This window comes from Cyclopterus lumpus, chromosome 24 (genome assembly GCF_009769545.1).
Source record: "Cyclopterus lumpus isolate fCycLum1 chromosome 24, fCycLum1.pri, whole genome shotgun sequence".
Lineage (NCBI taxonomy): Eukaryota > Metazoa > Chordata > Actinopteri > Perciformes > Cyclopteridae > Cyclopterus > Cyclopterus lumpus.
In genome coordinates this window covers 5,559,142-5,586,641 of record NC_046989.1, presented here as the reverse complement: position 1 = coordinate 5,586,641, position 27,500 = coordinate 5,559,142, and the positions used below count along the sequence as shown (strand labels likewise).

The 27,500-nt window shown below is 43.9% G+C and overlaps 2 protein-coding genes and 1 long non-coding RNA gene across 3 annotated transcripts in view; 2 read left to right on the top strand and 1 right to left on the bottom strand.

Moving 5' to 3' along the window:
- chga (chromogranin A) overlaps nucleotides 1–3,672 on the top strand; it is a 7,267-nt gene extending 3,595 nt beyond the window's left edge. The window contains exons 5-8 of the mRNA XM_034527754.1: nucleotides 8–94; nucleotides 703–1,014; nucleotides 1,802–2,244; nucleotides 2,548–3,672. Of these exons, the coding sequence (XP_034383645.1) occupies nucleotides 8–94; nucleotides 703–1,014; nucleotides 1,802–2,244; nucleotides 2,548–2,631 (926 nt within the window). The 3' untranslated portion in view covers nucleotides 2,632–3,672. The remainder of the gene's footprint in view (nucleotides 1–7; nucleotides 95–702; nucleotides 1,015–1,801; nucleotides 2,245–2,547) is intronic.
- A 2,462-nt stretch (nucleotides 3,673–6,134) lies between these two features.
- Nucleotides 6,135–9,155, bottom strand: ccn2a (cellular communication network factor 2a). Its single transcript, XM_034528164.1, has 5 exons — nucleotides 8,701–9,155; nucleotides 8,303–8,519; nucleotides 7,916–8,167; nucleotides 7,586–7,797; nucleotides 6,135–7,470 (listed from the first exon to the last, which is right to left on the bottom strand). Exons 1-5 carry the CDS (start codon nucleotides 8,761–8,763, stop codon nucleotides 7,174–7,176), a joined length of 1,041 nt encoding a protein of 346 aa, XP_034384055.1. The 5' UTR covers nucleotides 8,764–9,155; the 3' UTR covers nucleotides 6,135–7,173.
- Nucleotides 9,156–22,545: 13,390 nt separating this feature from the next.
- Nucleotides 22,546–27,500, top strand: part of LOC117727614 — a 5,098-nt gene continuing 143 nt past the window's right edge. The window contains exons 1-3 of the long non-coding RNA XR_004609051.1: nucleotides 22,546–22,596; nucleotides 23,694–23,786; nucleotides 27,334–27,500. The exon at nucleotides 27,334–27,500 is cut by the window's right edge and continues 143 nt beyond it. This is a non-coding gene — a long non-coding RNA (uncharacterized LOC117727614). The remainder of the gene's footprint in view (nucleotides 22,597–23,693; nucleotides 23,787–27,333) is intronic.

The window sequence follows — 27,500 nt, the reverse complement described above, 5'->3', positions numbered from 1 at the left end:
ACTGCAGGTCGTCAGGAGAGAGCTCAGCAGCACAGAGACGCCGCTGCACCTGAACGCACCACACGAGCTCCTCCGGCTGCGGACGATGTCGCTGGTGAGTTTCTCCAGAAGTTCAGGTTCATACTTCTATGCATTGTTATGCTGTTTATTAATTTACTACTATAGTATATTGTTTTATAACAGTACTTGCAATACAATCACATACCATTATAATAACAATAATATATCATGTATTACTTGGTATGCTAATGAAGGCCACTCAGATAGCTTTATCTGCTTTTATTAGTTCAGGTGCAACTAACAGCTGTTTCAATTGTTGATTCATCTTTCAAATATTTGGCATTTGTGATTTAAAAAGATACTAAAAATAATCTCAATTCATTTAATAATCAACTAATTGGTTCAGTGCCACCTTTCTGTTGAGTTTTAAAGTTACAAAAGCAGAAATATATGGGTATCGACATGTCCCTATGAGGTTTTTCGTGAGAACATTACAAAGGTAGACACATGTAAGCATCAAATGATTAACCCTTGTTTTACTGTTACGTAATATCTGTCATTCTGACCCACTCCATTTAGCCAAAACACACTAATTCAGTCACATCACAAAATGAGCGCAGCAGTAAACTGTTGTGCTTTTTGTGTTTTAACATCAAAGGGAAAATCAATGTCCTCTAGTAAATTAAATTCTCGTTTTTTCAGATCGATCCATGCTGGAAGCTTTAGGAGGCCCAGGTGAACGATCCATCCTGTCCCAGAAGAGGAGGAGGACGGGAAATGGAGACGGAGGGGGAGTAAAGGAGGGCGGCATGGGAGCCGGAGAGTCCCGGGACGACGGTGACGTCGAGGTGAAAGAGAAGAGGGAGCATGACGAGAGTCCAGGAAGCCACGCGTCCGCATCTGTGGATGAGTGGAGCGATGGCAAGGCTGAAACGAGGGAGGAAGAGGAGGAGGAAGATTATGAAGAGAAGAGAGTCCCATCAGCGGAGGAGAGCATGATCAAGGATGAGAAAGGCCAGTAGATATCTTCTTCTTTTTTCTTCTTTTTTTTTTTTTTTCACAAAAAGAGAAATAAACCAATTACATGTCGTCAGGAAAACGTGCATATTAATTAAGAATCACAGCTTGAGGTTGTAAGTGCATAGTCGAATCAAACGTATTCTCATTTAAGGAATAAAAGACAATCCAAGCTAATTTAAAAAAAAATGTAATAAAGTTGACCAAAGGCATGAGAGCAGATTCTTAAGCTACGGCGAGTGCAATGCTTTAAAGATGAAATCTTGCCGCCTCAGGACCGGCTGATTGATGGAAGTGCTTCCATCAACATGATGAATTCCCACACACACACACACACACACACACACACACACACACACACACACACACACACACAGCTGGCACACTGACAGCACACCAGCAGAAATGATTAAATGTCTCCATGTCCCAGAATTCAAATGCGTTTGAGTTCACAGCTATTCTTAGATAAAGACTGCAATTAAGGTTTTTGCTTGAGAAATATGTTTTCTTTTTGCTAAAAGAGCAAAAGAAACAACCGATGAAATACTTACTTTATAAAAAGGGAAGATCTTTGCCAAGTCATCTGATCGCTTCAGTCGTGCTGTTAGTTCCCATAAAGCACAGCTAGCAGTATTGGGAGCAACGCTGCCAGCTGGCAAGAAATATTTCATTACAAGAAGTGTAATCTTGCTAATGTTGGAGAGTTTCTGGCTTTGTAGGTGTAAGAGTAAAAAAAAAAAAAAAAGATATCTCATTCTTCATTCTTTATTTTTCACATTCCCAGGTGCCGGATCTGGCGAAAAGAGGCATGCAGCCAGAATCAAATCAAAAGAGAAGAAGTTTGTCGAAGAAGACGACGAGGAGGAGGAGGAGAAGAAGAGATCTGCGTATTCCTCACACGGCCCTAAACAAGAGGCGAAACAGGAGGAAGAGGAGGACGGAGGAGAGACGAAGGGAGAGAGTAAGGAGAGCCATAAGCGGTGGGCCAAGAGGGGCGAGTCGTTGGTGGTGAAGAAGAAGAAAGCGGTCGGAAAGGAGGCGCAGCGGGAAGTCACTCATCACTCGAAAGAGGTCACGGAGGAAGATGAGGAGGAGGAGGAGGAGGAGAAGAAGAAAAGACACAAGCAAAGGAGTCCAGAGGAGAAGGAGCTGCAGATGATCGCCAGGGGGGGACCAGAGGAGAGGAGGGGGTCGGAGGAAGAGGGGAGCGCCAGCCGCAAGGCAGAGGTGTGCTGTCCACCTCTTTACCTCCGTAACAAGTGTTGGGAGTAAAAAGTTACTTTGCTTTCTTCCTGCCGGTTAGATGAGAAGAGCGATAGCACTTTTATCTGAGAGTGGTGTCGATCCTGTCACGTAACTCTTGTCAGGAAAGAGAATAAATGTGTTTCCCAACTATATTCCTTTTTAAATAATGACCTTGTGCATTACGTTATATTCTACATAACAAGGCAAACTCTTGTTATGTAATTGTTGTACCACTTTGCACTCTCAGTATATTTCCCTTACTTCTCCTCTCATTTATATCTGCAGGACCCAGAGATAGAAAGCTTGGCAGCCATTGAGTCGGAGCTCGAGAACGTTGCCCAGAAGCTCCATGAGATGCGGCGAGGCTGAGGGAGAGACTGGTGAAAGAAAAGAAAAGAAAGTATGACACCGAAACCTCCTCTGCCTCCTCCGCCTTACCGGCTGCCCGGTACCCACAGTTAAAGCGTTTCCAATATGTGACAGGATTTTATCTTTTGCTATTTCTCCCCCGGAGGAGGCCCACTGCTGCAGCCTCCCTCGTGACACCCTGTCCCCTCACGTAGATTAGTGCACAGTCGAGGAACATTGCTGCTAGACACGCATACTAAAAACAAACAAATGCACAAGTTCAGCTCATTCAAATTTAAATGCATATGATATTCAGAACACTTCCCGTCAGTGAAGGTTGACATCTTCTTTTTCCTTCATTTTCTCTCCCTCTCTTTCTGCAAATGCACCTGGCCTGCTTTTCAATTTCTTTTTTTTAACATATTGATTTATATGGACGGTTGAGGTAAATCCAGAAACACACACACACACACACACACACACACCAACAAGGTGAGGTTGTACAGTAACGGCATGTGTACATGTACAAAGCTCTTTCTGGGATGCTTGCTTACTCATGGGGAAGCGGTAGAAGAAGAAGACGTAGACGCTTACTTATTATAGATACAGTCGACTCAAATCTAGCCAAGGCAATAAGTGGACTTTTTTTTTTTAGCAGATTAAGGAACTGTAATTAATTCATGTAAGGGCAAACCAATTAAGTGAATAGTTGAACTGGGAATCTCTGTTTTGGTAGATCATTTTAATGCCTCTAAAATCGAATGAATATTTGCAAAAGACGATTAATGCAATAAACTTGGCGTACTAACTAATTTACACCTGTAGTTTTCTTAATGGATCCTTTAACTGGCACAATTGATGGGTTTCGAGTCACAATTCACAATAGTGATGAATCATTCAACGCTGTACTACATATTCATATACTGTATTTTTCAACCTGGCTGCTCACTGCATTGAGACACTGACTCACACTGCAGGTTACAGGCTGCACCTGGTTGTGTTTGTGGGCGGAGGAGCTGAGAACATGAATCATCATTGTTTATACAGTATATTCACGATTACAAAAAAATGTGAACCTTTTAGTTTTGGCACAAGCTTTACATCATTAATCTACTAACGAGAAGAAAGAGCCAAGTGTGGTGAGTCATACAGTGGGGTGTATGTGTGTGTGTGTGTGTATATATATATATATATATATATATATATATATATATATATATATATATATATATATATATATATATATATTATTCTCCTGGTGTCCACTAGGTGCATTAATGCTTTATTAAGCAGATAATGCAGGTTATTGTCCATATTATTTGATGGGAATATGAGGGGTCAGCAGTGTGGGCATCTTTCTACTTGAGTTAAAACAAATGGATTGGGCTTTGAGTTTAGGCTGCATCCGAAATTCCATTTTGAAACAGCGCCACCAGCCCAATGAAACTTCGTTGTGGCTGAAAACGTTACTGCATCTCATTTCTCTTCTCTGTGACTTTCAAACAAATAACAAAATGACCAAACAATCTGATGGCCCATTTTTTCTGTAGATAAAACACCTAAACAGCACTACTGTGGCTGGAAGAAATGTGATTTTGTGTGTGGCCCATCTCATAAATCTCTACATTACTGATTCAAGTTACTTGTATGGCCATATTTACACAGCCTTAACATGATTGGTCATTACCATTACCCAGAGTTCCATAGGGCAGTCTCAGCAACATTAAAGTGAATCACTTTAAAACTAAAGCGTTTTGAAATGCGAAAACAGTCTCTGGGGCCCTTCACACACATGAAGGGCCCGCAAAACAACATATTATGGAGATAATACATGTTAATCTCCTGGTGTCCACTAGGTGTCCTGAGGGTGACACCTAGTGGACACCATTTCAAAACACTTTAGTTTGAAAGTGATTGGTTTTCAAAGTCAAGCCACTCTACAATAAGATTATGTTGCCCTGTAAATCATCGTATCATCCTGACACACGTTTGAGTTGAGTCTCGGGCATATATATATATATATATATATATATATATATATATATATATATATATATATATATATATATACACACACACACACACACACACACACACACACACACACACACACACACACACACACAGCATGGGAGTCAATTTAAAGTGTTCTGTGAAGCATAGAATATAGTCGTCGATGTCAGAGGGAGGGCCGGATGGAGGTGGACCAACCCCGTATGTATATATACAGTATATATATATATATAAATTACAAATTTGCCTCAGAGGGCTTTACAATCTGTACACATACGACATCCCTGTCCCAGGACCTCACATCGGATCAGGAAAAACTCCCCAAAAATAACCTTTCACAGGGAAAAAAGGGAAGAAACCTTAAAATTGGTCCAAGCACAGAACCTTGTGGAACTCCGTGATTAACGTTGGTGGTCATTGAGGCTTCATCGTTTACAAATACAAAATATATATACACACTAATTTAAATACACATATATATATATATATATATATATATATATATTTTTTTTTTTTTAAATAGATATATTAAAAAATCGCCTGGCGCCGAATGTTCGTTCATCTTCTGAAGAACCGTTCATGCTCTGAAAAACCCGTTCATGTTCTGAATTGTTATTAATAAAGATTAAGAAGATTGAATCACCCAGACTCTCCCTCCAGCGGCCCCCAGGTAAAAGTCTAATCCATGACATTTGAATGAAAAGGGCACCAGATGGCGACATTAGACCGCCTCGGTCCTTGAGGACCTTTTTCTTTTTTTTTTTTTAAGTCTGCAAAGGAGATTTCCTTTTTGTTCCTTGCATCCCAGGTTTATTTATTTCCATCTTGTCGTATGTAAAAGTTACAGAAAACCTAGCAGGAAAGCTTTGCATCAAAGTGTAACCTAATTAATACATTTTAAATATCCTCTTTCTGCTCAATAGGGAGCAATTTAATAAACAGCCACCAGTTCTGTGCATTGTTCATGTTGTTTGCTGTAAGACATGTGTTTAAGTTATTTGTTTATTGAATGTTAAATGTACTGTACTTGTATAGCTTATATCTAGTCTTCCGACCACGCAAAGCGCTTTAACACTGCATGTCATCATCCACCCGTTCATACACTGATGACAGGGGCCACCTTGCAAGATGCCACCAATCAAGACTAACTCACATATTGTTACATAAACCTGAGTGGAAAGTGGAAGAACAAACCAACAAAGTGGAATAAAACAAGCTTTATTCTTTAAGATAAGCGTCCCTTCCTCCCGTGTCATGAACGTCAGCTGCAGACATGTGACGTGACTATTGATTTCCTGCACTGTGTGAAAGTGATACGTGTGTTAATTACTCATTAATACTTTCCCTGGCTAAGATGTCGAAAGTGAACGTGAACTATTGGTGTCCTAGTTATGCAGATCAGTCACATGTGTAAGTATGCTTTGTAATGTTAGTTTATAGCTCTCACAGTAAACGAACCAAACACAATTGAAGAGGGAAGAAATCGGAGAACTCGTGTGTTTGTATAAAAAATATAACATTTTATTTCCAGCTACAAAGTGAAACATGTGACATCTTTGTCACACTTCTCAATAAAATAGTAAAAAATACTGTCCGCAAAAAAGACACTATCGATACATTTCAAAGCACAGAACAAATTTGGCTTTTAAATTAACTTAAACTGTACAAATATATACATCATTTACACACCAACAACAACAACAACAACAAAAAGGAATGAAATTACAATTCTTCCAGTCGTTTCTTCTATTTTTTTGTCCAAAATAGACACTTTGTTCCTGTAACCACTTGGTTCCTTCCGTCTGACCTGAATCAGTAAAAGTCAACATGTCATTTCTTTTTTTAATTTTTTTTTTCTCTCAGTGCCGTGGCAAAGTCCACTCTGTTGCATATCTAACCTTAAACTCAGCACGCTGCTTGCTTTCTCATCCACGTTACTGGGCGGAAACTCTGACCTTTCCTCTACTCTGTGAGCAGGGGGGACCTGCTTAGAGGTAAGAGACAAGGCCGGCATTCACACACACACACACACACACGCACATGCTCACTCACACACACAAGGACACATTCAGACCTGTTTGCACAGGGGAACACTGGCCGTCTGTGGTCTGCGTGCTACATCTACAGCTGCTTAGAGTTTCCAGGTCTGGTCTGGGCCCGGAGGATGGGAGGGGTGGGGTTATTAGACACCCATTTAGGGAGGACGTCGAGGTTTAGATAAGGTTTAAAAAATGCATACAGTAAAACGGACGAGTCTGTAAAAAGGGATTTCAAGGGGAAAGGGCGGCGACCTGACAGCAGGCTTGTCAAAGAAAATAGAAGTTATAGTGCAGGAATCTCTCGGAGCTGCTATGCAACCCTCTGTCTGAGTCTATGTGGCTGATGTGTGACAGCCGTACAAAACACACAGACACTTAGATAAAGTGTCTCGACTACTTTTACAATGAGAAGAGAAGAAAGAAGAAAAAAAAAACATATATGCTGAGCTGCAAAAATGAGATGGAGTTCTGTTTGATTTCAAGTCATCAGCGGTGGTCGTCCTTCAGCGGCTCACGCCATGTCTCCCATCATCTTCTTGTAATACATGGACTCGAAGATGTCGTTCTCCCCGGGGCAGTTGTGGTGGCAGGCGCAGGACTTGATGAACATCATGTGCTTCTTCATGAACTGTCCGTCGGGGCATTTGAACTCCATGGGCAGGGTGGTGGTCCTGTGCGGGGTGCAGCAGCGGCCGTCCAGGCAGACGCCGCAGAACTTCGGCCTGTAGGACTTGGTGGTGGTGCAGCCGGAGATCTCGAACTTCATGGGCTTGGACAGCCTGGGCGTACGGATGCACTTTTTCCCTTTCTGTCGGAGAAAAAAACAACTTCGTTGAGCATTCTTTGCCGGTTTCAGTGCAAATGCTGTTTCTGTAGAGTTCAATGAAAGCAGTGCGAATTCACCAACAAAAAAAAAAACTCACCCTGATGCTCTGCTCCAGCTGGGACTCGCACGGTCGCACCATACACAACCGGGTCTGTTTCTCCAGGCGGCATTCGCGGTTATCATTGGTGACCCTGGTGGAGACCCCGAGGCCGCAAGTCTTTGAGCACGCGCTCCATTCAGTAGTCTGAACCAGGCAGTTCTCCCTCATCATGGACGGGTCTGGGCCATAGGTCTCCTCCTCTCTGTAGGCTGCAAACACAGGAGCGCACACTGGGTTAGAAATACCATCCTGACTATTAGTATTTGGTAAATAACCAACAAAGAAACTGCGGTCGTATGCGCTTCAAAGGAAAGGAGACTAACTTACAAGCCAGAGCCGAGCCCATGAAACTGTGTCTGTTGGGAGAATCACACTCCCACTCCTCGCAGCACTTCCCTGGCACCTTGACACGTCTTGGCATCGGGCAGTCGGGGCTGGGCAGCCTGACGTCCATGGCGCAAAGCGGGACGCAGCCCACTGCTCCGTCCAGACAGGTACACTGGTACTTGCAGCTGCTCTGGAAAGTCTCCCCGCTCTTGTATATCCTGCCTCCGAACACACAGGTGGCTCCCTCTCGAGCTGTGGGGGGGGGGGGGGGGGAGGAAGGGGGAGAGAGGATGGAAAAGGTCACCGTACGGTCCAAACTTCAAGGACGGCAAAATGACCGACAGCAGGGCATCGCAGGGAGATAATAAAATGTCTTCAATGGCTCACCTGTGCACACTCCTATGCGTCTGTTGATGGGGGCTCCGAATTCACAGTCAAGGCCTTTGTGGGGGTCACAGAGGTCTCTCTCAGTGCACAGCTCCCCCATCTGCTTGGCACACACCCTGCAGCAGCCGCAGCCGTCCAGCACCAGGCTCACTCCCAGGGGGCACTGAGGCGGAGTGGAGGGGCACGAACACTGGTTGCTGCACTCCTGACCGGCAACCTGTGCACACACAGACACATGTCGGGTTAAATATCTCCACAAAGTGTGTTAAAGTTACACATCCGGCACGTGGAGACGGTCAGCGCTGACACGAGCAGGTTTAAAGACTCAAAGCACTGCACATATATTTAAAGGCGAAGCAAGGTGAGGTCATTTTTTTTTTTTTTTTTTTTTTACTTACCATGTATGAGAGCATGATGCACAGGAAAGGCAGCAAAATCATTGTCTTCATTGCGGCAGACATGTCGTCTTCCTTGTAGAAATAAGAGTCTAGTTTTTCCTTAAGTCTCGTTGAGAAAGTCTTCCTTTTCGTCTCCGTTTGTGATCAAGTCGATCTCTTGTCCCGTTCGTCTCGTAGGGTTTCTCTGCTGCTCCGGTCACAGTCTTTCTTTTTTTCTTCTTCTGTCTGGGTGAAAGCTAGAGTTTAGCTTCGGTAGAGGAGCTGATCTGAGTTCTGACTGCTGAGCCCGGCTCCCTTTATACTCGCTGGCCCTCGCAGCACGTCACCGGGGGCTGAATGGAGAGCCAGCCCTGGACAAACATGGACATGCTTGGCATTCTTTCCTCGCTTCCTGACCCCCACTCCAGACATCCCACATTCCTGCTGTCTGAAGGCAAGGCTCTGCTGCTCGGCCAAACAACACCGTCTCTCTCTCTCTCTCTCCCTCTCTCTCTCTCTCTCTCTCTCTCAGAGCCGCTTTCATCTGGAATGGGAGGTTAAGTCTGGTTAGCGGCCTGGGACCCCACACTGGGAATTCCTAAAGACTGACTTCACAAACAGACAGGCGGTACCTATAAATATTAATAAAAAAAGAGAAGAAGAAGAACAAAACTTCAGCAAAGTTCAAAAGTGAAGGCGAAAAAAAACGAGCTTCACATGAAAGAAGACCCCAGGTATAAATTCATAAAGATGCATTGACATGTGATGATTAATAAAAGAAAATAATACAAAAAAAATGCTGATGTGTCGGCTTTTGCTTCCGAGGCGCACAGACAGCCTGTACTTTAGGGAAAGGAAGTTCATTTGAGTCATTAGCTCGAGCCGGTTATCTAACAGGTTGCTGGTTTCCAGCACCGAACTGGACTCTCTCGTAACGTTGTCTCCTGTGCTTGTGCGGTCACATCTGGGACACTGCGGAGGCATTCTTGTGCTCTGAAATCAGTGGCTGAACTGCAGCTTTAAGCACTATTAAAGCACATTATGGACATATTGTGATCTCTTTTGCATGAGTGAAGAGCATTTTGTTTCACAAATACAAATCATTCTGTGTGATGCACCTTTATGGAGGTTATTATTGTAGTATATAGCATAAAATGGATATACTAAAGTGAAGGACGCACAAATTGTAATTGATAAATACTTATTTCACATTTTCTCATTAGAGATGCATATAAATGATTTTTTTGTTGTTGTTATCCTATAGCACGAATAGATTTAGAAGGATTAATAGAATATGTGTTATGTTTGATCCTGGTGGTCTTTTACCTGAGTTACTTGACTATGCCACTCTGCCAAGGCATGCAGGACAGGTATTTAGGGGACAAAGGAACTAATGTTCTCAGTTTATGGCATTTCCCGTTAATGGATGTTTGTTGATTTGAGCGTTAGGCTGCTTTTCTCACATTTGACCAGCTCCTTTTGATTCCGAGGGTCTTAGTCAGTCTTAGTCGGGACAAATCCTGGTTGGAAATCCTGAGTCGACTCTAGTGAAAGTGCAGCCCAGGGCCCCGTGAAACGTGAGGGGCGGATATTATGGGAACAAAAGGCTTCTCACCTGCCTGATGAGGTCGAACTTAAAAAGGCCAGGTGTGCCCTGTCCCCGGCCAGGGTTATTTTACTACATCAAACCCCAGAGTGGAGGATTGCAGGAACGAGACTAGACGTATAGGTTTGTGTATTTTTTTATATGTTAAAAAGGGGATCACACACCAGGCCAGACTCTTATGAAAGGCGGCCCCGCTACTTCTCTAGCCAGCGAATCGGAAATGAAAAACTCCCAGAGAAACCTGGAGCTGAAGGAATGTGAGTGAGAAGCCAGCAGACACAGGGCTGTTACTACAGAGGAAGCGTTTCCATATATGGGCGCCTGCTCTCTTCCTTATATGGATATGTTCTTTTTCCATGCTGGCTCAGTACAGTAGGGACTCCCATTAGACCATCGGAGCAAGGAAAAACACAGCCGTGAGTGAAAGTGTGTGTGTGTGCGTGCGCGCGCGTGTGTGTGTGTGTGCGTGTGTGTGTGTGTGTGTGTGTCCAGTCACTGCAGCCTCGGGGGCTCAACTCCATGATATCTAAAGGAAACAGCTTGATGGAGGAACGTGCTCCGGCCACGCTGCAAAACAACACTCAAGACTCGGCCGACATTTTTATCTTACGTGCAGAGTAACGCAAGTCATCTTGTTTATCAAGTCACTTTCTTACATCAAAGGCCATTTTGTTTTTAGTGGTTTCAAGGGATGTTATTTTGAAGATAAAGTCGATGTCTTGTTGTAATTTTAAAGCTTAACTCAGACTTGAAGGTATATCTGAATGGCATACTTCAAACAAAGGAAACAAAGGAGTCCATTGATGGCTATATTATAAGGAAAAAAAGTGACTATTTTTAGTTTTTTCCTCCACACTTGTCATGCTGTTGGTTGTTTTTTTGCTGTCAGACTGAATGTCCGACACTGAGCTCGGCCCGTCAGTCTTAGGACTTCCTGACTCTGTTCTGCAGATCTGGATGTGTGTGGATGGGGAAGCATACGGTTCTGCGTGTGGTCGGCCCAGATATGTCAAGGCTAAGTATAGACCGAGATGTTTGTCTCGGAGAGTGGCTTCTCTGTACTGTAGCTGTGGTGGTAATACAATGTCAGGGGAGTGCGTTCAGCCCGGTGCTCCTTGGCATCCGTGTTGGGGAACATACCTGTGTGACCGTAAGTGTTCTTCTTTCACACGCTGGGGAAAATGAAATGAGGAACCCAATGCATGCTAATAAGTATTTTGGTGACGATGGGATTCATTGATTCCTCTCACTGTGCCTCTGTGTTTGCAAAGTTCTCATAAAAGAGGTCCCCTGAGGTCTATTTGTAGTGCAACGGCTCAGAGTGATTGGTGTGTGTGTGTGTGTGTGTGTGTATGTGTGTGTGTGTGTGTGTGTGTGTGTGTGTGTGTGTTTGGGCTTTTCCAAATCCTGGTAGGTTCTGCATTTTGAATAGAAGTGTTATATGTGTTGGTCTAATGTAAGTCCTGTAAATCCATATTGATTCTTTTTCAGCTCTGTGTTACACAACAACTTCACCAGCTAGTCGCTAACTGAGTAGCGGCATTGCGACAACACTGACCTATAGTACCAGCAGTAACCCCCCCCCCCCTCAACCCTCCCCCCACCCCCCATTCTCACCAAGAGAATAAACTGATGTGAGGTTCCTAATTTAGCTCTGCAGTCGCCCTGATCTTAGGTCATATGACCCGCGTAGCTATTCCAGGTCAAGGCCTTCTATCCTAGTCTGGATCTACGCACATCGCTTGTACACTTATAGCCTCATCCTGCTGGTTTCATAGCTACTGTGTGACATCACAAGGGTGCATAACCTTGTTAGCTGGGGGGAGTTTCCAGCTTTAGGACTCAGGCTAAATCCTTATACACCCACATCGGGCTCTGGTATGACGACACTGTTTCCTCTCCCCCTGGCGTGGAAAGAGGATATTATTGATCCCCGTATCCTTTGACACCATCAGCACCAGGTATGACGTCATACCTGGTGCTGATGGTGGAGGTGTCTTTTAGCTGTTTTCACGGTTCTCACTGCCGCGGTCATTAATTCCCTGCACTTTTACACTAAATAGGAAGATAAGCATAAAAAAAGTGCAGGTCAATTGCACCGAACACTCTGAAGTGAGGCCGCACCTTCATTCCACAGCGCGCCTGATACAGAATATAATTTTGCAGTGAACATATTTTTAGTACATCCAGCGTCTCTAAAATTCTCACATTTTGCTTTTGCGTGCTTTTCATTTCATGCCAGTTTGAAAAAAAAGAGGTGTGAGGTTCAGAGGATGCATTCATCCAAACCATTCTGCATTATTTAATGGACTTTATACGTACATTCAGTTCATTAGGTTCAAATGCAGTACAACAGCCCTGCAATAAAACCTGTATTCATTCAAATAAGTCACTTTTTGTTCATTCAAATTGACGATACTTTTCTTGTTCTAGGTTGAACTGACAACAACATGCATTGGTGTGCGTATATGTATATAAAAACGTATATGTAGGCAAACCCAGAGTGTTTTTCCCAAACCATGTGGGTCTGTATTCGAAGCTTCCTTTGTGCTATCTGCACTCAGCTGTCCATTAAAACCAAATTCCATTAGTGGTAGCTGGCAGGCTATTCCAGGAATGTTCCTTGGCCTTCAAACCAACCGTCTATATACCACTGTGCAAACTGAACATGAAACCAAAATCTCAAAATGATTTTCCTGCCTGTATATTTCTGCCTCTTTGAACTCTCGGTGCAGCGAGGGCGGAGGAGTTGAAAACAACACGGTTTTAAAACGGGAGGTTAGGATAGTTATGTTGCAATCCATTGATATTTTAGGTATTTTACTTGATTTTTTTTAATGAGCGCAGTGGAAAAATAATCACAGACATTTGTGTCGATACTACGCTAAGCCACGTGTAAAAGAACACAGACCGAGGGAGCACAGTAGAATAAGTTAACGACGTTAATGTGTCATCTGCAATTTACTGTGCTGGGACGGTAAATATCTGCTTTCTTTTAAAATTTGGAGCCCGTCTGCAAAAACAATCACGATTTTAAATGGATGGGACCGTGATCTGTTAAAAATTTAACAATGTAGAAGAAGGGACAGGTCAATTACTTAAGAGATGAAAGACTTGGAAACTTGTCGGTCTATGAAGAGACGAGCAGTGGAAACTAATAATGGATCTGGAGCCTGGGATGATTTGTTGAGATTTAACAATGGAGTCGGTGGGCAGATGAACTGTCGAGATGGAAACGCCGTCTATTTAAAGCCTCTGGTGGTGGAAAAATGTTCAGACATGGAAACATGCATGAGACTCAATCTTTTTCAGGCACGGCCAACACAAAATAGTTGGGTTTAGGATTACTCTGGGTAATGGGCCGAGGTATAATATATTGACAGTTTGATGCCAGAGGGGCATATTTGGAAGGTGAATTGCATTTTTTGGGTCAAATTATCTCATAAATCATTTTAGTTAGAGACATCTAGGGGGAATGCATTTGTCAGTCTGTGTTCACAAGGAAGAAGATATTGCTTTCATCTACCTTAGACAAAGCATTTTTGTGTCTGGCAAAAGCTCACAGGTGGAAACTAGCACCACGTGTCGTGCCTGGGAACATTTGTGCAGATATAACAAGGGGAATAATAGGTGGCTTGAATGTCAAAAACACAGAAACAGAGAGAGAGAGAGAGTGTAAAGAGCCTTTTTATAAACCCGTGTCCTGGAAAGTGTTTAGACTAGAGACACTGATGACAATTCGGGCTGGTCCTCTTTCAACAAACAGCAGAAGCTCATCTCAGCTGTGGATTCACTGCCACACACATGGATGTGGAAGTCATGTGGTCTGTACCTAAACACAGCTCCGTGTGGGTCCAGGGTGGCCTCCGTTCTGTTTCGGTGACCTCTCAGCCGAAGGTCATGCGGGTGTCTATTCTTAGACGTCATGCCCGGGAACACTTAGTTCACCACAGGGTGCTTCCTCCTCTGGAAGTCGTATTGATGATCAGATGAGGCCCCCCGGGGCCAAGTCTCAGGGGTCATACGGGTCCCTGTGACCCTCAAGATGGTCTGCCCTTTGCAAGGTGATGGGTTCCCTAAATATAGCGTGGGTCCTGCCACACACGGTGTTACAGCTGCAATGGAAGCACTTAACTGCATTGAGCAGGCTTTCCCCTTCGTTTCAATGAATGTACTAACATTTTGGGAAATGTGCTTATTTGCCTCTTGCGGAGGAGTTCGATGAAAAGATGGATGCCACTCTCGTGGTTGCTTTGGGTATGGAGCTAAAGTCAGGAGGTGATTAGTGGACTGAAAGAAGAAGGGAAGAAGCTGGCTCAGCTCAGTCCAATGCTAAGGAACTACCCTAACGTTCACTAAATAATGTTATACACTTATAGATCAGAACCATTGTTAAAGGTGCTATGAGATCGGGAGCATTTTGGCTGCTGAGCTAAGAGTCAGAATCAGTCACTGTCGCCATTTTTTGTGTAACTTTCTTATTTCAAAGTGACTTTTATCCTCCAGTAACAACATGACAAATAAATCTCTGCATGTTGTCGGTATTCTCAAAGGTATTCACCCCCGCGGTTCGAGCCAGACCACATCCCGACTTTTTTTTTTCTTCAATATTTGAATTTGCAAAAAAAAATAAAAAATCCCGTCGTAGAAGTGTTTGAATTGAAAGTCTTGTGCAGAGTAGGTGCCGTAAAATGTAAATACATATTCTGTAGCTTTCTGAGACTACCGCTTCCCTGCAGGAATGTCAGCTCCCCCCCCCCCCCCCCCCTCCCCATTAGCTTGGCACACGACCGCATACCTCGGCTAATTAGCTTCCTGTAAAAGCCTTGAATAAAAACATTGGCTTTAATCACATGCTGCTGCTTTGTCTCATTCACTGCCAAGATAAATGTTACTTCAAGCTGAGGAAAAAACATTTTCGCTTTTGTGGGTTTCTGCTTCCCATACAGGTGTTTTCAAGTCGTGATGTGCAGCCATCCAGATCAAGACTTCACCTGAACCTCTCTCAACATCAAATGAACTCTTCTTTTCTATCACTCGGCTTTTCTTAAAAGGCTTTCAGTTTCTTTTCATATGTCTCTTTTCAAACTGAGGCAGCCTGAGATGTCAAACGGGTCCTGAAAAGTGTGCACACGCTGTCTGTTTTATTGTATAGTTATGAACTGGCGGTCGGCAGGAGAACTGTGGTCTCATACGGCTTCATAAAGCTCAGCGGCTGCTTTTACAGTTTGTTGGTTTACTGTCAGTGTGTCCCGCTACGCGGCTTTTGACTGGTTTCTGTTTGTTTTGCAGTTACGCAAATCTCAATTTACTGTACCTCAATCAAGCGTAGCAATTATTTACAAGCTGTTTACCATATCCAAGCTGCTTATTTTCCCTCATTCAAGGAACACACCGTCTCACACAACCTTATTTATTGAAATGAAAACAGCCTCGTGAATGGCATTCTTGAACTAAGAAACAATCTCACTTCAATGTTGGTGTGTAAATATGTTGTTTTGTTGGCAAACGGCAAGCAGCGAGACTAATATTCACTCTCCTTTTAACTCTATTTTGGTCTCCTCCTGAAAGAAATGTCTGGCTCTTTCTGTTAAAAGCTCCCTTGTTAGCTAGCCGCTAACTGGGAGTACCTGCAGTTTGTTGCTGGGCAGGATAGCGCACAGTTGTGAGAAGGAACCAAAACAATGAGCTGAAAGACCCTGAGGAGCTCTGTTAAGCTCTCATTTGTCCCCTTCCACACAGTTGATCCAATGTCAATGTACAAATATTGATCATAGCTTAATAAGCATGTCTGTACACTGTCTACTGACCGCGTGCAGTCACAAATAGCAGAAGCACCGCATGCCTATATCAACTGGATGACTAATTCATAAACTTCCAAGCATTTTGTGTGCGGTTTGAGCATAAAACCAGACCCCGGATGGGGCTCTCGATACTGTTGCTAACATCAACAGCAAAGAAGAAGAAGAGAAAAAAAAGGACAATGTTCAAGCCACAAAACGCTTTTTATTGGAGAAGTGTGCAATAAGCGTCTCTCATCACTGCCGGAGTTCTGGCTTCGTCGGTGGCTCGACTGAGAGAACATTCAAAGTCAACAGTAGAGCTGTCCTCTGATGGATTTCATTTGTGCTGATGGCTGAAAAAAAAGAAAGCGGGGGGGGGGAACGGACGGCGTTCTCGGATGACGAATCAAAATGAACAAAAGGTGAACGACTGTAGCGCGAGGATGACCGTTGCTTTCTAGACGGCTGAGAAAATATTACTCTTCGAGGGCTTTTTTTTCCCACTTTTGCTCAGCTGTCAGAGCAAACAGCAATGTGTTCTTAAGTAAAAAATATATATATATATTGTTAGCTCTCATAAGATGTTAATGGGATAATGAACTTTGCTTTGTTCGTGACTGGTGGTTTCGGGTCGTTAGGAGAGCAAAACTGTGTTTCCTATAACGTCCTGATAGACTTGTGCCTGCACCTTTATAGAAACAGCCCATAGCTCCCCTCCGCTCTAATTGTTTCCAGATATGAAGTTTCTGCACACTGGACCCCTCCCAGTCTGTCTGTGTGTCTGGAACCAAAGGCCTCTCCCCATCTGTCTGCCGGAGCTTCAAGGTCACACTGCGGCCTCCACCCTCGGCCCATGCCTGTCTGTCTGTTTGTTTGCCCGTCTGTCTGTCTGGTGGCAATCAGACAGACTCTGTGGTCGTGCGTGCGTCTGTTTGCTGGTATTGCTTACATCATGTTGTTACGGACCTTTCTTTAAAAAAAAAGGTAGCTCTCACAGTTCGGGCCTGTCGTGGTTTCCAGAGTCGAATGGCTGCAATGCCAACAACTGACAGCGGAAAAAAAGAAGATGTTACGCTCTCCCCCCGTCGCCCCTCTTCACAACGACATGGAATATTCCGCAGCTGGATTTCTCAGCGACGTGAGAGAGGAAGTGATGACGCAGGAAGGAGTCATTGCTCGGTCGGGCTGTCAAACCGGTGGAGCAGACGACCCAAGTTTCACGTGTTTCTCCTACCTTCGGCGCAGAGCGCCAATACATTTGTTTCCCCACTGAGTGAATAGGAGCATAAACGCCAACGTATTTTTTTAATAGTTTAGTGGTAAATTAGTGGTGAGTAAAACATGCCGTCCATTTTGGGATTTACTACAATGTGGACAAAAGCCAATCTAAGGAGGCTTATTTGTTTCCTCAACAATAACACGTCTACTTCCTTGCATTACTTACATCAGCTTTAAGGTATTATTTTAAAATAGTAGGAAATAGGTTTTATTTTCTTTGTTGCAGAAGACGGAGACCAAGCTCATTGTCAGGAGATTGATGAGCTTAGTTTAGCGACACTTTCAATTTCGATGACATTTTATTCATATAGCTCAATATCATGAATACCCTTGGACCCTCGCATTGGATAAGGAAATACGTTAACCCTTTAATAGGGACAAGTAATATGACAAGAAACATGTGAAATCACAGTTTATGGGTGTTCACTTTGTTTTTTGTACTGATTAAACAGACGAGATTTTAATGTTTTTAGCTCCAGAAGTTCCGGTAGGCGTATTTTGTTACTTTTGGACGGAGCTGTTTCTCTTGGTTTCCAGTTATATGCTAAGCTAAACTAACCCTCTCATGATCCCTGCTCCAGATTTAAAAAAGTCAGACATGAGAGTGGTGGCAATCTTCTCATGGAAGTCAAATGATTAGTTTATTTCATAAAACCCGTCAGTGTGCAAAAAGCTCCGTTGACCCTTCAGTCCATCTCATGGCAGCATCTTGGCTGTTAATTAAGAGTCTTAATCAAGAGCCCAAACACATGGCCACATCCTGTAATGTCTGCTTTAAGGATTATTAGTTTTGTCCGATTTACAAATGTTAATTTAGTTAAAAGTATTACCCCAAATGTATCTCATGCATCATCTCAACTGTGAGTTCACTGCTATTTTCCCAGCTGCCTCCAGTCCTGCTCAGTGTATAAATCCATCAGCAGGAACTTTCTATGAGGAACTATCACGCTGGAATCTGTCAAATCGGTGGCAGCCAACTCGGATTTTGGGAGCTGTGACTATAATTAATGACCAGTTATTACCAGAAAGCGTGATGTTTTATTTACATCGTGTAGTATTTTCATCGCTCGATTGAATTATAGCATTAAATTATTGCTTTTCACTTCAGATTTCTGTTTCCCGAGATCTCATTTTTCAGTCCAGGATCAAATATGGAGGCCTGCTTGCAAAAAAAGAAAGAAAAAACTAAACCAAGACTCCTGCGCTATAACAGTCCTGCACGTATGACCGGGGCCCCCATGTGACGGCACAATGATTGACGGTTTGCGACAGTTACTGCAAGGTGTCGTGTGACGCCGTGTGAATGTGAAGCCTGGTCCCACTGGGGTCTGACAGGTAGGTCTTCTATCACAGTGGGTCCATATCTCACAGGCCCTCGATTTACACACTCTCTGGTCCTTACACATTTTTGCTTTTAACCTTTTAAAAACTCATTTTACAGAGTCGTTCTTGAAGTTTCCGAATGTTTTTTCCTCTTTTTCTTTTTCTCCTCAAACCCATCTGGTTTCTGTTCTTTTTTCCCTTCCTGCCTCTGATAGCCAAGGATCGTTTACTAGTTATTTACTGGTTCATTTTGTCACCAGGTATGTTTTTTTGTGGTGTACTTGGACCATTAAAATCTTACTTTGTACTAAGCGTGTAAAAAACTTGAAGGTGGCACAATTCTTGCTGTGCGACTGCAACCCGTTTGTGGTGAACTGTATCCTACGTTACCTCTACTTCTCACGCTAAATGTTCCCAGGTATGTTATTCTCCTGCCTTTTGGACATGTGGTTTAGCGTGCCTGGCAGGGCGGCAGGGCGGCTCTCCTGGCTCGGCGTGTTTATGCAGGTGCGGGACATTCAGGACACACACCGCCCTGCAGAGTATTTCGGAGGGGCTTTTCAGGGCAGCCTATCCTGCAGGATTGGAAGGGGCCGCCTATATGTGGCATTTTAGTGGGACAGCCCAGAAAAGGCATTTCCTCAGGTTACTGGAAACGGAGCAGTAAAAATGTTTGAACAAATACATCAAAGTGAGAACGACAGGCGAAAGATTGATGGTTGAGGTAATAACACCATGAACGATGAAGAGTGCTCAGCATGCATTCGTACATGTGTGGCTCAAAGAAGGTTCCTTGAACATATTGACTACACGTTATATCACAGTTCTTGTGATCTTCAATTGTACTTGTTTTCTTACGATGCAAAACTATTTTTGTGCTCCTGCATTTTATATAAATTACGCGGTAGGAGATACAACTCCTTTAGGTCTGCGAATAAGAGGAATAACCTAATTATCTGGGTTATAAAAGACTTTTGCCACTTGATTCCTCTGTGTCCGTCAAAAGACAGCGTGCAGTAAACAACATCACTTAGTTTACAGGCTTTTCGTGCTTTTTGTTACCTGAAGGCCACCGAAGTTCTTCTACCTGCTTGGAAAGGGAAGGGTGAGCGGATTGGTTGCGAAATGCCACTAAATCTCACACACCGCCCAGTTAATGGCAAACTATACTATGACATTTTATCTGACTTTTTCCATGTCTCTGATCTTTTTAATCACATATACTATATACACTACACTATATAGTATGCCATTTTCTATGACGTATGCTATTTACTATGACACTTTCTATGCAAACCTGTGACTTTTTTTCTGGACTTATGGCATACTATATTATGTCACTTTATTATTATTCTGACAACTATTACTTTCTTTATCTATATTAATTATCCGCCTTGTCAAAGACTGTTTAAAGTGCCTCTCCCCTCCGTGTGAGCTGGGATAGGCTACTGCTCCCCATAATTCTGCAAAAATAATCAGTGAGTAGAGCGGGTGGATGGATGCACGAGATAGGTTTCTTAATATTTGTGTCATTGAAATTTAAATGACCACTCAATCGTTGATACAACAGGACAGCAATAGTGCCACATATTTCAGTCCGCCACCAAAAATCCATGTGGAAAAAGTTAAATTCCTAAGAAGAAAGCCAAATGAACTCCAGATTAATATCCTTGTTTATACTGAGATATCCAAAGACATTTCCCTCTTTATCGTCTCTTTACAGTTACAACCAGTCTGTTCCGATTAAAAACAGGACCGCTAGCCAGATACAGTTCATATGGCAAAAGAACAGCGATCATCTGTAGTAATAACTAGGTTAATAACTGATTGTATTCCATGGCGTCATTGTCAGGAAGGACAGGACAGCCTTGCTCTGTTCTCCAAAAAGTTTACGGGATAATGAATTCCTCTGGTTTGGTCAGCCAGCAGAAGAAATTAGGAGAAAGGGGGAGGTGGACTGTGTGAGAGGAAAAGGTGTTTTGTCCAGTCAGCATTGTCGTATTGTGGATAATTGCAGATTACCGGTTAGATTAGTGGATTCGGTGTGTTGGAGTCCAGAAATGCAAAACAACACATTCGAGTGCAGAGCTTTGTCTCGTCGCTGAATGAAGCAGACATTTATGTACATGGAAAAGTCTTCAGGACAAACACATTAAAAATACCAACGCAAACTCTTGAATGCAAATTAAAAACCAGGCCTTTTTGGCTACAGAAAGCAGAGTTTTGGTCCAATCTGTAGCCCTTCACATGTACGACCTACACTGGAGCTGGCTGGATATACCGGGCTCAAAGTTTATAATTTTTTGTAACTATATGTTCCACTTAAAATCGATGTGAACTTTGGCACCGGCTTGAAATGAGCACATGTGCTCAATGAGCCATACTGTTGCTGCATGCGTACAAACACAGATGCACACTTAGCGCACACCTTAAAACACATAAGCACACACACACACACACACACACACACACACACACACGCGCACACGCACGCACACACGCACACACACACACGCTTCCACATCGGAGTGAACTAGGTTGAGAAATTTGAAAGAAAACAAACAGGATTCCAGAGCGCTGCGGTGTGGCGTGAGGCCGCTGGACGGCAACACAAAGAGAGGCCTGTTCGCGGGCGTGCAAGGAGCAATCCGGCTAACGGAACAGGCTCTGGGACACTGTTGACCTAAGCTACTTTAGAATGTTTGTGCAATAGCTTTTGACTGCTTGATTAAAAATATCGTTTGATGCCGGAGTGGCCGTGGCCCTATAGCGAGGGGCAGTTCAGACCGGTCTGAGAAGGGAAGGTTTCTTGTAAAAGACGCTAGCGCCCGAGCCATTTGCCCCCGGGAACAGTGAGCCACAGTTGAACCATTGAGGGTGACCAATCCACGCTGTCGGTGGGCAATTTTGTAGTTATGTAATGTCAATTCTGTTGAAGAGTGTGTCATTTTAGTGCCAGCATTTTGATGCATAATGGACTAAAACAGTCGATGAGCTCTTACATGGTTCATCTGTTCAGCGTCCACCACTTTGGTGCATATATATACGGAAATATGTCGACGACTATTGGGGCGATTAGCGTTAAATGTTCAGACGTTCGTGTCCCCCTCGGGATTGATTGTAATAACCCTTAATAATGCAGACAATATCATCGTGAGGTTGCGAATCCAGATGTGTTCACTACTTTGCTTTATGACCAAATACCTGCAAAACTAATGACAATCCCACGAGCCTCTGCCGTTCCTCGTGTGTTGTGCTAATTAATAAATGCCAGCGTGCTTTTATGCTAAGCTAAAAAGATGTACATGATAAGCATCATATCTAAACATCAGCACGTGAGCAACGTCATTGTGAGCATGTTAACATGACCCTGTTGGGTCTCACAGGGCCGAGCATGCAGACTCTTGTCTAGTCTTCACCGAATCAAATTAAAGGCATGAGCCAAACCGGGAACAACTACCTGCAAAAATAAACTACGACTAAAGTAACACGATAATGAAGTGAAGCCATTTTGTTCTAATTCAGTGGCTTTAAAAAAACCTGACCGGGTAGACCGTGATAAATATATAAATAAGATGGTTTTTTCGAGAGACTGATGTCTTCTAGTGTTTATTGATTAGCTTTTCCAAAATACTTTCACTAAAACGCTGGATTGTTTCTCTTCAAAATTACACAAAAGGTCTAGTTTCAACATGTGCAGACGTCAAGTTTAGACCAGCGGGGCTGATGAGAAGATTGAGATGTCGGATGCCTGATTTGCCAAGAAAAATGCCGTTCATTGAAAGGGAATGCAGCCGGCTCTCGTCTCCTTCAGCTAACACCAGTGAAATGTCCTTGAGCACATTTCTTACCGTCCAAATTGCTCTGGTGGAGCTGCTCGGCGGACCGACACTGGGAGGACTGTGGTTGCACTGGGCCGCACGCCAGGTATGAATGAATGTGCGTAACTTTGAACGTGTTTAAGCAGAGTGTTGATGAAAGAGAGTGTGTGTGTGTGTGTGTGTGTGCTCGGCAAATATTCCCAGGATAAATTAAGGCAGAAAGTGTGAGTCTATACTGAGATCTACAGCAAAAGAAAACTTGTTTGATGTGTTGGCAGATTTGTGCTTTGAAGGTCCGATTTGAACAGAAGTTCAATGAAGTCTGTTGGTTTGGTTGTGTATCTTTTGGTTTTAGAAGTTGCTGCATGTTGCCCACAGAGAAAATCTAAAGAAAATCAAAGTTTCACAAACATATGTATCAATTCATCCTGTCAGGCCTGTCAAAGCTCTAATGATGATGATGATGACGTCTCATTTAATCTCTGGCGGATCTGTGTCTCTTTTTGCTTTTAGTTTATCTCACCTAAATACATTTTTATCTAAACTTACATCTTCTTATCATTTTTACAACATATCTCATTTTACCATCTTGTCTCGTCTTATTTGACATAAATTCACGTGAACTCATTTCTTCTCATTTCACTCGTCTTTAAAGTATACGTGACTTCACGTTTCATCACATAAAACGCAAAAGTAATAAAATCCAATTCATTCTCTCTCCCATTATATTTATTTTGTCTCCTTTTTTCCTCATTAAACAGATTCATCTGATCTCATCAATAAATGTAATCTCACTTCTCACTCTATCAATAATATTAACCTTACCTCCCACTTATTGCCTCATGTCACATTCTCAGTAAAAATCTATATTCTTTTAACTCATCTCATTGCATCTGTTGCATCCAACACATTCCTCAAATGTTTCTTGTGTTCTCAAATCTCATATCTCATAATTCTACCGTCTCATTTTGCTCACGTCATCTTCATGGGTCAACTTGTCGTATTTCATCTCTGTTCATGTAAAGTCAAGTTTTGGCCTCAACATTATTGTCTCGTTTCTTTTCATCGACTAAAAGAATAAAACAAATCACCTGCTCTCTTCTCGTGTGGTTCATTTCGCCTCAAAGAGAATTAATAAAATGTCTTTTCATATCTCGTTTTTCTCAGTCTAACCTGCACACTTCCTCCCGTCTCATTCATCAGCTAAACTCAGGACGGATCCCAGACAGTGAAATGGGAACACGCCGTCCGAGAACCCCCCCCAGTGTGAAAACATGACGAACATATCACGACTCTGTGAGTAAACCGAGGGGCCTCCCTCCTTCACTCTCTCGCCCCTCGGCCTTTTCCTCTCCCTCGCTCACACATAATAATAATAATAATAATAATGCATCGAATTTATATAGCGCTTCACATAATTATAGCATCCTAAAAATAAATAAATAAGAATAACTAAAATACAGGTAAAACAAATAGGGACTTTCTGAGTTGCTCAGACCCTAATAAAAAAACAAACAGGCACACATTAAAAGCAGTTCTGAACAGGTGGGTTTTGATTTGCGATTTGAATAAGGAAAGATCAGGGGGCAGATATAGAGGAGGCTCTGTCCCCCCAGGTGCTTGGTCCTATGTGGGATGGATAGGACTTATTCTTCCCCCCCCCCCTCCCCCTCCCCCTCCGGGCCTCTCTCACGGACTTGTGGCTGTTCGTAATGTCATGTGTGTTCGAGACGGCAAGCTGTGTTTGCCGAGCAGCTTTCGACCCGACCGCCGGCACTGCCCCGCCCATCGACCCCTCTTAACCTTTGACCTCAACGGGCCCCGCCTGCCTACTCAAACACGCGTATACGCTTATGCACGCGGACACACTCTTCACACCTCTTGTTCTGGTAGCTTTGTCCACCTCTGACGTCAAACGCCTTTTCAATGCAGCTCACGTGAACGCGCGGCCAAATAAGGTACGTATGACCGCGAAGGATCAACGAACGTAGAACTAATGGATTTGGTTCCCTAATTACCTAAAATTATACAGCTTGGACAGGAAGCCGTAGAGCTTAATTTGCATGCCGTGTTTTTTTCCTGCTTTATCCAAATCCTCCCAAGTGTAACGTGTAGTTCCACAGGAACTTCTAACCCGGAGCGTAATTCCTTCAGTCCCAGCGTGACAAACACCCACAATTTATCACCCGCCATTATAGAAACGCAGAATCAAATACCGACCATGCGGACGAGCCCAGACTCTTAATTCCTATGTTCCCTTCGTAGTAAAAGGCCCGGAGGTAAATCCTAACCGCTGCATAACAATAATAAGAGCTGCTGCTTGGTGAGGCCTTGTTGCTAGTGTCCGTATGTGTGTGTGTGTGTGTGTGTGTGGTCTGACCAGTGCCCACATCCTTCCAGAGCATGGCCACCTAGGAGGCACGTCCATTCCTCCCTGCCTCCATCCCTCCATCCTTACCTCCGTCCTTCATTCCCACCGACGGCGAGGCGGCCGGAGGTTATGACGTCTGTTGCGACGCCCGAGGTCACCGTCGTTTGCCTCGCTGCATTTCTCACTCCTGGTTACGTTCGCCTGCGCAAACAGCGCCGTGCACGTACAGGAGATGATTTGAGGTGCGCAAACAGGGATGGTATTTAAACTCGTTTCTCACACAGGACGTAACAAAAACAGTTTGTGGCTGCGGGGTTTGACGAGGGCCTCTCTCACTTTACTCTTTTGTGACGGATGAATAAATCAATTTGTGCCGTGATCAGAGGGACGGGGGGGACATGGAGGTTCAGAAAAAGCGTTAAACACGAAACAACCTCCAAATATCCGCTCCAAGCCTCAAGTTTTAAAGGTCAGCATTTCAACCCGCAAGGCACAAGTAGTTATAGGAACAAGTTGGAGAACGTAAACAGAGTGCAGGAGATCTGAGATTGGAGCGAGAATAGGACTTTCACTCCGGGACAACACCCAGACTTGTGAAAATATAGTGGTGATGCAGAGATGTGGAACACATAGACCCGGGAGACGTTTATGAAAGTAGCTTCCGAAACATCTGGCCGGGAGAGAGGAACAAGTGGCTTCAACTAAGCGGTACAGATATATGACAAAACCCACAAATTACCACAAATAAATGGACGTTTATATTTCAAACTGCAACAGGTGGCCTAGTGGGAAGTCAAAAAGCAGCGAGACCTTCATTATAGGCTTCTGGAAGATGATTTAGAGCATTATATTTCTGGCCACTTGAGGGCGATAAAGCCGACAAACACGATGTTGACGCGTTATTGTAAAGTTGCTGTCGTGTTAGCCAGTTGCTTATTTACAACGTTAGCGTTCATGTTTCTGTCCACCTAGAGAATATATTCTCCTTTTAGCTCTGCTGAGAGAAAGATGTCTGGCTTTCTAGACGAAAGACGCTCAACCACAGTGAGAGTGAACCAAAAACAAGGACGCACAAATACAAACAATGAGCTGAAAGGGGAACTGCGATTCGCGTGATAATCATCCGAGGGTTCGATACTCCGAAACGACCCCTATCGCGTTACACACCGTCGTTTGATCCATTCGTTTATACAACAAATATGTAAAGATACTTCATCAGAATCGAAGTACGACTAGATGGGCGTAAAAGAGAAAAAGGGGGTCCTATATTCATAACATTTGTGCTTTTTGCAAATGCAAAATTAGATACAGGGTTTGGACACAAAGGGGGGGGGGGGGTTGACTGTGGGGAACATAAATACATATTTTGTCCCCTTCGGTGTTCTTTATAATGAAAAGACCAATACCACTTTGGGAAATGTGCATTCATATAGCGCCTTTCTAGTCTTCCGACCACTCAAAGAGCTTTACAGGATGTCAGCATGTATCCATTCACACGTTTATCCATTCACACACACACACGTTCACACTGCTGGCACAGCCTGTCGGAGCAGTTTGGGGTTCAGTCTTGAGTCTCAGTCACTGAGATCGAATCGCCAATCTTCCGATTAGTGTACGACGCGCTCTTCCTCCCGACCGCAGCCTGCACAGCGCTGACTGACGTCACATCACGAGCTAGTTAACGTTGACCCACTGGCTCCCACTAGCTCCCACTGGCTCCGAATTGGTTCCCACTGGCTGCTCTGGTTCCCACTGGCTCCGAATTGGTTCCCACTGGCTCCCACTGGCTCCCACTGGCTCCCACTGGCTCCGAATTGGTTCCCACTGGCTCCGAATTGGTTCCCACTGGCTCCCACTGGCTCCCACTGGCTCCCACTGGCTCCGAATTGGTTCCCACTGGCTCCGAATTGGTTCCCACTGGCTCCCACTGGCTCCGAATTGGTTCCCACTGGCTCCCACTAGCTCCCACTGGCTCCGAATTGGTTCCCACTGGCTCCCACTAGCTCCCACTGGCTCTGAATTGGTTCCCACTGGCTCCGAATTGGTTCCCACTGGCTCCCACTGACTCCCACTGGCTGCCTACGGCTCCCACCGGTACATATTAAGGCCGTGCAAGTTCAAAAGCAGAGAATCTGCACTCCCTTGATGTCGGTTGTTTATTTGTTTTTCCGCGCAGAGGGAATAAACGGCACGGCACAGGTGTTCTCTGGGTTGTTTTTTTTTTCACTTTGAAATGGCAGGAGAGGGCAGCAGCTTCCTCTCAGCGTGGAACAGCATGTCACATACCTGAGAGCTATACTTCCTCTTCAGAAAAAAAACATCAATATTTACCAGAATACACACAGGAGCCGCTAAATAAAAATGTTTTTTTTTTAAAACCGTAGCCCGCTGGCGTGTTTTTTTTTCTGTTCTAGTGCCAGTTGTCGTGCCGCCGATGCCAGCTCTACCAAATCTTTATTTATGACTTTTCAGACAGAGTACACCTCAGGGAGGATATTTAACTGCAAACACTCTGCATTCCTCCTCCTGGACCGGTGCTGGACTCCAAAGTAAAGTTTACATTCCTGGGCTAGCTGGGAGGAATGCTGCCCTCCGGGGCTCTGGACCGGATCTGAGGGGATCACGGGATGCTCAGTTTA

Coding starts and splice junctions, on each gene's coding strand:
- ccn2a (XM_034528164.1), bottom strand. CDS start 8,763: ATGTCTGCCGCAATGAAGACAATGATTTTGCTGCCTTTCCTGTGCATC. Junction 7,798..7,915: donor CATGGGCTCGGCTCTGGCTT/GTAAGTTAGTCT, acceptor CTGTGTTTGCAG/CCTACAGAGAGGAGGAGACC. Junction 7,471..7,585: donor AGCTGGAGCAGAGCATCAGG/GTGAGTTTTTTT, acceptor TTTCTCCGACAG/AAAGGGAAAAAGTGCATCCG.